The sequence below is a fragment of the Egretta garzetta genome, unplaced genomic scaffold (genome assembly GCF_000687185.1).
Source record: "Egretta garzetta isolate BGI_Z169 unplaced genomic scaffold, ASM68718v1 scaffold14, whole genome shotgun sequence".
Lineage (NCBI taxonomy): Eukaryota > Metazoa > Chordata > Aves > Pelecaniformes > Ardeidae > Egretta > Egretta garzetta.
Window position 1 is genome coordinate 7,004,708 of NW_009259588.1, and position 14,204 is coordinate 7,018,911.

Sequence of the window (14,204 nt, forward strand, 5' to 3'; positions counted from 1 at the left end):
GTCGTGTTTGTGCAAGCAACTGAGGTGACAACCTGCAGGGCAGACTGGAAGCGGGGGGAGGGAGGGGGGTAAGCTTCAACACAGCCTTTTCTCCCTCAGAACGAGAGAAATAATGCAGTTTTATTAAATATTTTACATTTAAAACATTTTTAAGTTTCTTTTTTTATTCTACTAAAAGTTGAGAAAAGTCTTTGGCCCTATGTCTTATTTAGAGCATTGGTCTACCCTGGGAACGATGGAGCAGAGCAGAAAAAACACAACCACTGCCCCTATGTAGAAGTCAATAAAAACATTCACCCTAAAAAACCAGAATGTATTAAAAAAATTACCGGTACAGAATGAGAGACAGGCACTTAACAGTGAAAGACAGCAGAGCTGTGATGTAGTGCACGCCCCGCTACCAAAAATAAAAGCATGGGTCACAGCAAACACCTGAAGAAAGAGCGTAATCGAGCTCGGGGATTCAGGGGAACTCAAACCAATGCAGGTGATGCTGAAGGCCTGAAGAAACTTCGAATGAGCAGCAAGAACAGGGAAGGAGCCCCTTTTAGCAGGAATTTTACTGGGGAGTTTCATGCTGCAGAGTCCTTGCTTCCTGTTTTTGTAGTGGCTCTTTTTAACCCCACTGGTGTCTTCCCAGCTCTCCTACGTGATGCACTCCCTCCTCCATTCTCAGTCCCGCTTTCACGGTTCTCTAAAGGAGATAACCGCTTCTGAGCCGGCAATGTGCGCTGGCAGCCCAGAAGGCCAACCGTACTCTGGGCTGCATCGGGAGAAGCGTGGCCAGCAGGTCGAGGAAGGGGATTCTGCCCCTCTGCTCTGGTGAGGCCACACCTGGAGTACTGCGTCCAGCTCTGGAGCCCTCAGCACAAGAAGGACATGGACCTGTTGGAGCGGGTCCAGAGGAGGGCCACAAAAATGATCCGGGGGCTGGAGCACCTCTCCTATGAGGACAGGCTGAGGGAGTTGGGCTTGTTCAGCCTGGAGAAGAGAAGGCTGCGGGGAGACCTGATTGCGGCCTTTCAGTACCTAAAGGGAGCCTATAGGAAAGACGGGGAAAATCTTTTTAGTAGGGCCAGCTGTGTCAGGACAAGGGGTAATGGTTTTAAACTAAACCAGGGTAGGTTTAGACTAGATGTAAGGAAGAAATTCTTTCCAATGAGGGTGGTGAAACACTGGAAGGGGTTGCCCAGAGAGGTGGTGGAGGCCCCATCCCTGGGAACATTCAAGGCCAGGTTGGACGGGGCTCTGAGCAACCTGATCTGGTTAGCGCTGTCCCTGCTCCTGCGGGGGGGTTGGACTAGATGGCCTCTAGGGGTCCCTTCCAACCCAAAACATTCTATGATTCTGTGATTCTGAAATCCCAGGGGAGTGGGACTGCTTTCCAGGTATTTCTCCTCACGAAGTGGCACCTTGGGAACGCCACAGTCTCTTCCTCCCCTGCCCCCACCACCGTACATACAGTTTTACGTGCCGTGGGATGACTTTGCAGTGACCAATAACCCCTGCCAGGATGTGGAACACATGGGTTTGGAGGTCACCTGCAAGAACCACCTCGTCTCGCATAAACTGCTAGTGTGTGACCTCTGCGGACCAATTTTAGGATGAGGCCCTACTTCTACAATATGCTTGTCGAAAAAGATCTTCATCAATATAATCATCAAAATACAAGAAAAAAATAGTATTTTAGCCTGGCTTTGTAACTCCTTTTGTCCAGGACACAACTATCGTGCTGAATTCCAACTTAGGGGAGGGGAAGGAAGGGTAATCATGATGGATTTCCATTATGGGATGAACAAGATTTAAAAAGGGAGATAAACCATGCGCTTTGGTAACGCGTTCATCAGCCATAACACTGGCTTCTAAATGGGAACTGACTAAATCCACTCCTCCACCGGACACGCAAGAGCTGGGCAAATTTAAAACCAGATTCTCTCTTTCTGATGAGCGCAAGGTAAATTAAGGTAACCTGTAAACACGATTTTCTCTTCCATGTATGTGTCAAAGGCAGCTACACTATGTTTGCTCCGTAAATTCAAGTGCTGCTTTATTTACTTATTTTACTTCCATTTTACTTATTTAGAACAATTTCCATATGGTGACATGCCTTTAATGACGCTCATGACTCAGAAATACTTGTCCATGTAGTCAAACAACGTCTACTGACATGAGTCACTGAAGTTAAATAAATGTTATTAGAAATGAGACAAAACAAAAGGCAAATAGATCTCTCTCTCTCTCCAGCAGAATGATAGGGATCATCACCATTTGATCAATCTTCCCTGTGAGTTATATCTGCAAGTTACTTTGAGGTAGCGCTAGAAAGAAGCTGTTGGTCCAAGAGCATCCCTGCAAAAAGAAACATTCATGCCTTAAGTACCATTTAACCTTCTTGTACCGTTTTAAGCACTCTCTACCTTTTTTGGCCTGTTTTTTTTCCTCCCTGTTCACTGACTGTAGGATTAGTAACCCCTCAAACCATCGTGCTAAAGTTCAGAGAAGTGATAGAAAACCAAAACACTACTTTTCTTGAAGAAATTAGTGGGTTTTGAGTAAAGGCACTATCTATTGCAGCTCGGTGCAATGAAGAGTTCATAAACCCAACACTGGGTATTCTTGCAAAAAAACCCTTCATCAATCTTAAATGAAGAAAACCTACATTTCAGCTGGGTAACACAGAGACAAAGCACAACTGGAAGAAGTGAAATAGCATGGTGTTGAAAAAGTTGCTTCTACGTCACGTACACACACACACACACCCCTCTTAAATGCTCTCACTGCAATCAGATCTTTGTAGAAATGATGGCAGGCACCTGCACGATGCTTTCAGCTCTTTGTGTAAGCCAGCTGATGCAGGCTGGTCCTCGTAGAACAGCTCTGAATTTACTTGGTAAAAAGCCTCAGCAATGCATTCTAACAGCTCTGATGCACTCACTTTCTCCCGTATTTGGGGTTCACGAGTAACACGCCAATACAGGGAGAAATTTTGCACTCAGTATGCCTTCACAGTAAAGACCGTGCACTGGGCACACGACCCTGATCCCATGCACACACTCCTAACTGGGAAGAGGAATAGGCTCAGGAGGGAGAAGGAGGTCGGAGAGCTATTTTAGAACAGCATCACACGGGCTGCAACGGTGTAGAGACCCTGTTACCAGTAAAATCTGCGTAAATGGGGTGGTCACAGACTGTGACTTTTTTGAGGTTTGTGAACTGTGGTGATACAGTGTCAGGCTAAGTGAAACCACATAGCTACGTGGGCCTCTCACTACACAGTTTACACATAGATTAACCTCCAAATGCCAAAAATCAGCACAGATACTCCATAGTATTTCTGCTGAGCCAACACACATCCTTAGCATTGCATTTTTAACTGATAACGCAATAAAAGGGTTCCACAAATTTCTTGCTGCAACTTCAGTAAGGTGCTAGGTGATGCTACACAAGCCACTTCAAAGCAGGACATAACCCAGGCGCAGACCTGGAAGCTGCCTTGCTGCTCACGGTGATGGTACTAGCTAGATACAAAATCCTTCACTCAGCAGAGCAGTTATAGCTCAAGCGCCACAGCCATGCACTGCAGCTGAAGCGGCATTAAATCCTGCACAGTTCTGAAGCTTTAACACTCCCATCCAAACTCCAGGGGCCTGCATCTAGCATCTTGAGTTTCCTCCCTACTGCAGTCCCCTGAAACAATTCTATACATGCACACAAGCACCCCCTTTCCCACTCACATGCTCTCTTTCCTTTATTCCACTTCCAGTCACATTCTCCTTAATAATCCCCCTACCATCACCCTACAAAGACTCACCAGTTCACACAAAGGGAAACATGCACCCAAGAAATCCATGTTCCCAGCTACCTTGCAACTATTTCTCTCCAAAGCAGGAAAACAGTTGCTAAACTGTGATGCTACTCCCCCTGCCTAGATGAGGTTTTTTTGCTTTCTGCCTCCTCCTACCCATATACATGCACAAAATCCAGGAAGAATGAACTTCCTATAGTACTCCAAAAGCCTCTTCTGTTGTAGAACATTTGCATTTCATGGGCAGGACTTTGCAAATATTCCTAGCCAAAATTAAACTGTGAAGGGAAAAGATGGGTCAGCAGCTAGAAATGACCTGCCAGCGCTGAGTCATCACTCTGCAATACAGTATTTGTTTTACATTTAAGAACAGCATATAGGTTATGACCACCACTTTAATTACATTAAGTCATAAAAAAAGCCAGAGAACTTTATTCCTATCTGCCATCACAACAATTATGGTTTAGACTACCCCCAAAACTCACATGGCAGTACTGAAGTGTCTTGACTAGCTTTAGTAGCTTCCACATTATTAGCTATGATAATTTCTGCTACTTTTTTTTTTTTTTGGAAGAGTCTTCTTATTAAAATAAGGCCAGAAACAAGTAGTAAATACTTAGGCATACACAGGGCCTTAAGTAGTCCCTGTGACTGGAAAATACTTTATACCCTTCAAGACAGGAACAGTTTAGAGGAAGCTGCTCAGAAGTTGCTAGCTTAAAAGCAGAGCTTTCCTCATTGCTCTCTCCCCTAATCTCCTTTGACTTGAATACTGAAAACTGTCACCCTACTAAAATTTTATAACCTCATCACTATAAAACACCTGAGCACGAAGACTGAACAGATCAGACATGTTTAAGATAGGGTGCAACTTAGCTGAAGAGTTGTTACTAGGATAGCTTTTTATTCCCAATGGGTTATTTTTCCTCCTTTAAACCAGAAAGTTAATTTTCTCCAAGGATTTTCAGTTTTAGGGACATGTATTATGTTACACCTTTTTTTTTTTTGCTGTAAAGTGTCAGTGGAGAAGACTAACACTGAGGGCAGGGATAAAATTGTCAGTAGGGATCATTCTCAGTCTTTGGAATGTTCGCAGCTATGGCAGCTGAAAGTTTGCCCTTCTGTATGTTTAAAATACCACATTGATAAAGCAATTTTAACTGACCTAACAGATCAACAGTAGTGAAGTTGGTGCCAGCAGACTGCAGGAGAAAGTGGGTCCAAGGGCTCCCATAGCAAACCCTGGGAGTGTCTCCCAAACACGCATATAATCTAAGCAAGCGTGTTAAGAGCCTGTGAGAAGATTGCCTAAGTAACTTGGAAATCGTCGAGAGCTAGTTTTTGCTAGCATCTTGATGACCATACCAAAAGACAGGTGACATACTCCTACTGCCTCCAGCTAAATTCCACAAGCCAGAAGAGAATGTGCTTCACATATGTAAGTAAAATCCCTTGCTGGCAGGTTTGCAGAAACAAAATTTTATTTACACAGGCAAGTCTATCTTTAGACCCCATTGAACTCTTTACATTTCTAGAATATTTACATGATTTCAAGATGCTCCAAGAGTAGAGTGATGAACAAAAAAAAAATTACAGAAACTGTCAAAAGCATAGCAAAAAAACCCAACCTATCATTGTGCTTTAAAACTTATGATCTAGAGTAATGTAGAAGAAATGTAATTTTAGCACCTTGGTCATAACGGTCATGCTATATAAGACACTTAAATAGCGGGGGGGATGTCAGAAGTGACCGTATCCAGAGGTTGCCAGTGACAATTCATGAGGGAATCATAGAGTTCTTCACTTGTCTCCATAAATTGTCTGTTCATTTCATCAACATCGAAGTAAAGCTGTGGATCTGAAAATAAAAGCCTGGTAAGTACAGGTGTCAAGTCCTGGGAGGCATGCACACAAAAACCTGCAGTAAATGCCTAATAAAAATGTATTCTATCTAAATTTAATAGATTTAACAGTAAAAGTAATATTTAGTATAAAGACATTTATTCATCTAGAATCTTAGCAATCCTGACAAGTCCAGCTTCTTCTGGAATTTGTGTATTAGAATGGTAGGACTATGTATTGGTATTTCAAGATAAAGAGGATAATTAATCATGAAACTCTCCTGAAATTAATTTAATTCACATCTACTACATTATGTGTTATGCAGGATAAAGTTCCTGTACACTAACACAAGACGTCTCTAGGCAAGGAACTGTCTGCAAACCTTCCAGGCCAAACAATTAAGTTTTGTACCAAGTCTTTTAAGTACAAGTTGGATCCCCCTTTTAGGACCTGCAATGTAAGCTTTTACCTCAGTGTTTGGAAAACACTACTTTTGCCTATTAATGATTTTAACATAGAATACACTTAGTGGAATCAATACAAAGATATGACAAATTCTGTATTCGACCATTTTGAAATGAGAATGAAGGCAAAGTTAGAAGAAACCTACTGGGCAGTGGTGTTGACAATGTCCCATTCTACTTGACATGGTGTACACTACTTGACATGGTGTACACTATCAGCTATAAAATCCTACCTCATCTCAGCTATAACCCATGGAGGATCCCACTACATCAGCTGACTTTCCAAGACATTCACCCAACAGTCATTGGCTTGTATTGTTAAAGGGCACAAGTATGGCTAAATTCAAGTTGCAGTGATAGAATCATCATTACCTTCAGTTATTAGGTCATCACTGATTTCAGTCATAGCTGCAGTTTCCTAAAAAAGAAAAGAAGAAAATATCTTCAGTTTAATCATAAACTATTTCAGAAAGCATCACAAATCCAAAATAATTTTGTACTCCCAAACCATTCCCTCCTCCCACAACTACAAGAATAGGCAGGGGGTAATGTTGTGCTTGTTGGGGAGGGTTGGGGATTTTTGTTTGGGGATTTTGGGGGGTGGGTTATTTCATTTTGGTGGGTTTTGTGGTGTTTTGTTTTCTCAAAAAAACAAACTATAATATAGTTCAGGTTGGAAGGGACTTCTGGAAGTTGTAATTGATAAATTGGCTGACCTAAGATAAGACCATCTCACAATTAGTTCTTTAATTTGCTTTAAGCAAATTGTATCAGAAAAAACAGGAAGAGAGGAAGCCTACACAATTATGCTGCCAGAACTGTTATTTGGCATCCGTGAACAGTAAGTGGTGTATAAATATCTAGTTCTATAGATGCACTACTTCAGCACTTAAAGAAACCTCTGAATGAAGCCTGCTGTTCTAACCTCCATACTAAGAAGAACATGATTTCAGTTTTAGGACTTTTTTTGCTCTGACTTACACAATTCATACAACTTACTATTTGTGAATCTTTTTCTTTAAAGCAAGTGTGTAGTATCTTTACCTCAAAAACAGCTGGAGCCATAACAGCATCTCCTAAAGAGCAGTCTCCAACAGCTTGCATGCTATCATAGGGAGCATAGGAGCTGTAGTTGTAATCAGTATAAGGATCATAACCCCACTGTGAGTAGTAGTTCTGATAATCTTGGTAATAATCATTATAGTTGTACGACTGGTACCGCTGGAATTCTGCTTTCAGTCTGAAACATGAGAAATTACATACAGTTAGAGAATAATAAACAGTAAACCCAGTTCTGAAGTTAAACAATTTGCCAGCTTACGCATTTCAAAGTTTAAAAGGAAGTTTTTCTGAATAGTTGCCTAAGCAACAGTCTAAGTCACAGCACAAGATCTCATCTCTATACAGAAGTGAATGTTCTCATCTTTGCCAATACCACAAGTAATTATTTTCATGAATTAACTGAGCCATGACACTTATCTGTATTTATTTTGAGTATTTTTAGTATCTGTATAAGCAAGCTGCTGGTAAATCTTTGTGCTCTGCTAAAAACTAATTTATTAAGATCAGAGACATTTATCAAGCACAGCTGCTTTAAAGATGCAGTCTTAATTAGTCCTTCTATCTTTTGTTTGGCTAATACTCAATCTTATTACTTCCAGAAAGAAGGGGGTGAAGTCAGATTATCAGTTTCAGAGGAGCATCTGACACTGCTTGTGAGCTTACCATGTCTACCTCCACCTGCTCAATTTTTAGCCCATGCACAGTTGGCAAAGTATAGCTGTCAGGTGAAGTTAGTACTGCCATAGTACTACCAAAGCAGCAGGAAAATGACAAAACTCATTGGTTCTGAAGACCAAAGGGCCAGCTGATTAGTTTTCACTACTTTCCCTCTCCTGAGTAGATTTTCTCAGGGACAACTTCACACTAATGACAGGAATCAACGCACAAGTGTTGTCTGTACTAAAACAGAGGTACACTACACAAAAAACATTCAGATAACCCAGCTGCACATTCCAAAAAAATCCTCTACACTTAAGACATTTCTTGACTGATTATGTACAGGCAGACCTCCTGCGTTTGCAGAGTCCCAATTTCCCTGTAGTTAAGTGGAGATGCAGAGAAGTCACATCTAGGCTTGTTGTCAAGAACGTGAAGTGAAGGAGCTCAGTTTTCAAGGCAAGTGACTTAGTGACAAACTACTCTGATGGCTGGATATTTTGATGCTAGGAGAGCATAATACTCAGCCATTCAGAAGCAGATATAGATTAGTGACGTGTATTTCAATACCTACATTTAATTGTTTTGTTACTGTAAAGCTACACATACTTTCTAATAAATGAGTATTCCATTGTCTTGCTACTGTAGTAAACAAATGACTACATAATGTCTTAAAGTCTTCTGCTTCCAACTTCTACCCTACATACATCTCTGATAGGAAAAAAAAATCTGAAAATACTGCTGACGTTCTTCTGGATAGCAGACATGAAGAAACCTGTTTCTTTGTGACCTCTTCTTATTTTCAAAATTATGTAGTCAGAGCAATTCTGGACAGTGCTCTCTTGGGTAAGAGCATTTCCATTCTAAAGCAGACAGGCAACATTTGCAGAATTATCCAGGGTAAAGAGAAACAAAAGCTGTTATTTTTACTATTTAACAGAACATACAAGCTAACCTCATGGTTATACTGCAATTGTTTAATATTAAAGTTCTACTATTGTCTGTACCCTGGATCAAAGTTTATCAAATTTGGTATCAATTCTCTAACTGTTCAGAGTCTTGAATTGCCTTAAGTAACCGACAGAGAACTGAGACGGCAGAGTAAAAAACCCTTCAAAACCAATTAACTTGAAATTCCCTGCTGCCCAATCACATGAAAAGCAAAGAACAGTACTCTAAACAAACTGTTCCAAAGCAATGTCTCCTTCGGCTTCTTCCCCCCTACATTCCATATTCTTCCACTTAAAGAGTTCCTTCCTCTGCCAGTCTACTGTAAAACTAGCTATGTGCTACCCTGCCTAAACTAGAGAAAAAGGTCTAAAAGAAAAGCTCCCTAGCATACAAAAACACTTGTTGTCCCTTCTACCTTCTTCATGCCCAAACCTGGAGAATATTTATGAATGCATTCAGATTCACTACTGCAAGAATTAAGGCTAGTTACAACAGCAGCTAAGCCTAAGTTACACAAGCTGGCTAGACTTAAAAGGTTAGATTCCCCCAGCAATCCTGAAAGAGCTTGATGGATCCAGGGAGTCAAAACATAATGCTTCTGTATTTTTGGTTTTGTAGACTGCATCACGTGTACAGTCGTTATAGCAAGGGCCACAGACTTTACAAAGGCAGAGCTACAAGGGTCTGATTATTTAGAATTACTGTATCAATGCACAACTCATTTGTTACCTTTTAGAAATTCCTATGCTCAGCCGGATTCGTTTTCCCCCCAGACCTGGTGCATTCTGGCAGTCTTGCAGTGCCCTCATCTGATCACCTTGCTCACCAAATCTGACAAAGGCATACCCTCTACAATTTTCAAAAGGGAGAAAACAAATTCTAGTATGCATAACAGTTACAAAGCTAACAAATGCAATTTCTGTCTTATACAAAACCAGAAGATAGTAGCTACTATGGCTTCCACTGCATAAGCAACCTCTCTGGCATGTGCACATGCACAGAAGATGCTTTCATCAAATTAAAAATTTGGGCCAGAAGCAAAAAAACTTGTTCTTTGATAGCATTAAGATGCAACTTGCTGAGAGCCAGCGAAACAATACATTAATTGCTATCTGTGCAAGTAATCAGATTCCACATTTCTGCATTTACAGCAGTTAATTTATCAGTATTCACCCACTCCTACCACTGTACAGAACTAACATTCTTTTTATACCTGCTTTCTCTTAAGTTTCTTGAATTAATTTATTACAACCAGCATCGTCCACTCACTGCCTGGTCAGTGTAACTTCTGCTAGGCTTTATTTACTAATATTAATAGGTTCAGTCTCCCAAACCCCAAAGACTTGCCAGGCCTCATGCTTTTCTCCCACATGTAAAAAGGGAATTATTTTGTCTTCAGTACTGCAGATGACTAAGTGGACACACTGCTGTATATAAGCACAGCAGCACAGGTATCAGTGCACAGCTCTCCCCCCACCATCCAATTTCTTTCATGCAGATATGCATATGGCTAACTTGAAGCTTATCACATTAACTGCTTAAACTAACCAGGAAGTTTTAGAAATGCAAGGATCTATGCTATTAAAAAAAAAAGTAATGCTAGAGACTAATCTATCTTCCTGGCTCTGAAGAAAATGCAGAAACAGTTCCAAAGCAAGCTCTTATATCACTTATAGAAGCAAATATTAACAGCATTACACATTTTCACAGGCATTACCTGGAATATCCCAGCAGGTCTGTTGCTATTTTGCAGTCAATACATGAGGGGTACCTCTTTAGGAAATAGTCATAGAGCTGGAAATCATCCACTTCTGGAGTAAGCTCCCCAACAAATATCGAATAATCCGGTCTTCAAAAAGGTAAGAGAACAATTGTCAACTCTGAGACTAGGGTCACTGATTGCAGTATTAAGGTACCTAACATGTCAGCAGGTAGTTATCACTGGACAAATAAGGAGACAAAATCTGAAAAAAAGAGTATTAACTGCAGAACTGCTGAGAAACATGCAGAACTGCAATGCCATCACTCCAGCATAAAGGTCTCAATTTCTCTGGGTCCATTCTACTGCTTTCACAAAAAAAAAAAGGCAGCATTTCAAAGACTCATTTTAGAAAAACACTTTTAGAAGTTGGTTTTAAGAAATATTTGTTGTCTGAATGGGCGTGGGGGGGGAGGGGGAGGAGGCACAAAAATACCAAGAAAAAACATTAACTCAAGTTACAGCCATGATTCAAAAGAGCTATGACTATTTTGTCACCACTTCTCAGTGATTACAGTAGAGGAACTAAAAGAGAGTTCATTACTCCACTGGCAATATATTTCCATACACAATACTTAGCGTATAGGCATCAGATGTGCCATTTCAGGATTTTAAAAATAAGTGATAGCATTCACTTGTCACTATCAATTTAAACAGTTAAGAGGACAGAGCTTCTCATTTCAAGAGGTCTTTACCTTGCTGAAGTACTACTAGGGACAAATTCTATTCTTCCGGGTTTTATTTTGTTCTTTTTCTTCCTTTTCTTCTGTGGCGTTCTCCACCAGCTGTAAGCCTGGAGGCATTCTCTTTTTTTCGCCATCAAGTCCTGTGGGCGAAAAAAAAAAATCACCTTTATAGTATTTAGCCTTATTTACATTCCTCCCTCCCACTCCCCATCACCACAGGTGATTTCCCCATATTCACCTTGCCCTTGAAAGAAGCCTGGGGTCCCATTTCTCCCTCCGCCTCCCATGAGGGAAAGCAGCCTCTGGGGAAAACGCCTGGCAAAAATAACAGAGCCAAAGGATTGTATGAACAGCCATATTCCCCTGACTTGTCAAGCTGGCTAAAGGATTGACAGCTTCCTCTTGGAATTAGGGAAAAAGCAGACAGCCCTTCGATGTTGGCCAATCCTAAATGTTAATTAGCTTCAGGACTGGACTGCGTTCCACTTGAGCTCCAGGACTCAAAAAAACCCTGCAGCAGCACAGTCTGAGTTATGAAGAGGCGGGGGAATCGTCACTCTTGCCCAGAAGGGATCTCAGCTGTCCCTATCTCCCCTCACCCAGGGATTCTTCTTCTCTTATTATGAGAGAGGCCTCTCCTCACTACCCAGCTGTGAGCCACTCTCCCAGGCCAGGAACAACAACAGGAGGCCGATGAATGGAACGTAAGGAGAAAGCAGACCAGGATCAGGCACTAGCTTGGCTGAGGGAAAACTCAAACCCAGACGCAAGGCCAGGAAGAAAGAGGCATAAAAAGCACCTCTTGGAGAAAAAAATATAAAAAAAAAAAGAAAAACCAAAAACCCAAAAACCACAGTTTAAAAAGGAACTGGGCAACTACACAAAAGAGGGAAACAACAGCTGCGTAACACAGGTTGCCTCCCTCACTTAAGATTCTGAAGAACGAATATTTCCAAAAAGAAGAATGGTGTTTCACAGCATTTTTTACTTACGCAGGCTTTAATGTTCTTCCTCTACAACACCTCTACATATATCTTATATAGAGAGTGTTATGCACAAGGTCCTTCAGAAGAACTCATGCTCAAATAATCCAAACTGCAAAGCTTAATGTTATACCCCCAACCTGCTTCAGTTGACATGATTAAGTGTCCAGAGGACAGCCACCAATTACCGAATTACTGGAAGAAATTGTAGGACTAAAAGAACACCCAACTCAGAGCAAGCTAGCTATTTCAGCTTTACATTTACTATGAATTCTGAGTATGGTTCTGGAACCCATTTAGGCATTGCAAGCCTGAATTTCCGAACAAATCATCTTACCTGGCTTGCCATGGTTTAAACTGTCTTCTGCCTTTCCCGAAGAATACCACGGCACACCTTCAGTTTATTGTACTCCTTCAGCTGAAAAACATGTGGGGGAGGAAGAAGATAAAGAATCTTATACTGGAGATGAGTTACTTCCAAAGATGTTCACCCCACCTTACATTTTTAATGTTATTAATTCAGAACTTAGAAATTTAAGCTCCGACTTGTCACTGCTAAAATAGTGGAGATAAAAAGGATATACAGCCAATGGGATTATGATTAGAAGTCATCTTCACTTTCTTAAGTAGTAATAGCCCACAAAGTTTCCCCACTATTCAAAGCACTAGAAAATTGCAGAGAGCTTAAGTCCCCTATGCCTTACCCTTATTTCTGAAACACCTACATATGATACAGTAATTCAGAAGATCCATATTCTTCCATGCGCTAAAATAATTTAAGACAAGGCAACAAAGATAGAGGCTTCAGAATGTTTTGTGTAACACCTCAGTTTTTTCCCCCCTTTTAGCCAAATCAAAAGTTGATTTACTTGTACCACAAATTATACAGCTGAAAACAAGTAGTGGTATCTGCTAAAGAACACAAGAAATGAAAAAGCAAGGAGGGTACAGTAAAGGTAAATGTGATTTTTCTCTGCACCTTTTCTCAGATGTGTCTTCTCTTTTGCCTCTTACATACACGCATTTCACTCACTACCAGTGAGTTAGCAACAATGGATGACCTTTTACTGCTATCACTAAACCAGTGGATACCTTTTCAGGAAAGTGGCTCTCGACTCCGATATCCTTTCTTTTAGCTTTTTCCCCCTAGTCATCCAACCAATACAAATCAGTGCAGAAAACAATTTAATTTGTGAAATATTTCACATCTACTTCCACACACAGCTGTTCATTCACCACTGTTGTTTTTCACATCCAACGTTGCTCCTTCTATGAAGACACTTGATCGCTGAAATTTTAATTCCCATTTCCATGCAAGAATTTATGTAATGTTTTACTTACTGGTTGGTCAACTCCACATTCACGTAATACAATAAATACAGTCTTTGTAAAGCCTTAAAAGGCTTGCCCACACAGGGGAACAGTTCAGAGTGCTACTTCTGAAAACAGATCAGGCTAACCTGACACAGGATAGCCATATACTATAATTACCAATACCATAATTATCCTGAATAACACCATACATGGTGTTATGTGCTTCATTTCCACATCCATCCTGAAGCCAAGAAAATAAGTCAGATACAAACAAACCCTTAAATATAGGCATCTACCAGTAAGGTTAGCACATGCCCCCTTATTAAACCTAACTGCACTCACTATAAAGAAAATTATCAGCAGCAGTTTCCTCCTGTTAAAGAAGGCCATTATTAATAAAAATATCGACAGTGATGTTCCTCGAATTCAAGCATCACTTTTGTTAAAAGGAACCATAAAGTCCTCCGTGCTCTAAACACTGAAATACTAATTATCGAATTCACAGCTGCATAATGCTCTTTTTTTAACTTACCGCTCTTTTCGTGCGGATTTAACGGAAGATGGCACACACTACAAAGCCGTTTTATTGCAAAAGACTATCAGAAGGTAAGTGATGCAATCGTTTCTCGATCACAGTTATCACAGACTTTTATCCAAGACTGCTTTTTTTGTACTCTTTCC

At 40.7% G+C, this 14,204-nt stretch overlaps 3 protein-coding genes across 7 annotated transcripts in view; 1 reads left to right on the top strand and 2 right to left on the bottom strand.

The window, feature by feature from the left end:
- Positions 1-709, bottom strand: part of NUP153 (nucleoporin 153) — a 48,562-nt gene extending 47,853 nt beyond the window's left edge. For all 3 annotated transcript variants that reach the window (XM_009637953.2, XM_035893447.1, XM_035893446.1), the window contains exon 1: positions 433-709. In XM_009637953.2, coding sequence (XP_009636248.2) covers positions 433-576 — 144 coding nt within the window. In that variant the 5' untranslated portion in view covers positions 577-709. The remainder of the gene's footprint in view (positions 1-432) is intronic.
- Positions 710-2,088: 1,379 nt separating this feature from the next.
- LOC104125496 (tRNA selenocysteine 1-associated protein 1) lies at positions 2,089-14,198 on the bottom strand. Of its 3 annotated transcripts, XM_035893451.1 has the most exons (9): positions 12,547-12,631; positions 11,465-11,541; positions 11,236-11,366; positions 10,499-10,630; positions 9,511-9,630; positions 7,156-7,351; positions 6,484-6,529; positions 5,495-5,663; positions 2,089-2,349 (listed from the first exon to the last, which is right to left on the bottom strand). In XM_035893451.1, exons 2-8 carry the CDS (start codon positions 11,492-11,494, stop codon positions 5,527-5,529), a joined length of 792 nt encoding a protein of 263 aa, XP_035749344.1. In that variant the 5' UTR covers positions 11,495-11,541; positions 12,547-12,631; the 3' UTR covers positions 2,089-2,349; positions 5,495-5,526. The 3 variants fall into 3 exon arrangements, with proteins under 3 accessions (XP_035749344.1, XP_035749345.1, XP_035749342.1); XM_035893452.1 differs by lacking the exons at positions 2,089-2,349; positions 11,465-11,541 and adding an exon at positions 14,056-14,198 and having other exon boundaries at positions 2,449-5,663; positions 12,547-12,627; XM_035893449.1 differs by lacking the exon at positions 2,089-2,349 and having other exon boundaries at positions 2,449-5,663.
- PAK1IP1 (PAK1 interacting protein 1) overlaps positions 14,084-14,204 on the top strand; it is a 9,035-nt gene continuing 8,914 nt past the window's right edge. Inside the window, exon 1 of the mRNA XM_009637956.2 lies at positions 14,084-14,129. Coding sequence (XP_009636251.2) covers positions 14,084-14,129 — 46 coding nt within the window. The remainder of the gene's footprint in view (positions 14,130-14,204) is intronic.

What these genes read in the sequence shown, in the direction of transcription:
- LOC104125496 (XM_035893451.1), bottom strand. Translation starts at nt 11,494, where the DNA reads ATGGGACCCCAGGCTTCTTTCAAGGGCAAG. An exon ending in GACCTGCTGGGATATTCCAG is followed by an intron (nt 9,631 to 10,498) that starts GTAATGCCTGTG and finishes TGAAAATTGTAG; the next exon opens with AGGGTATGCCTTTGTCAGAT. An exon ending in TGATGACCTAATAACTGAAG is followed by an intron (nt 5,664 to 6,483) that starts GTAATGATGATT and finishes TTTTATTTTCAG; the next exon opens with ATCCACAGCTTTACTTCGAT.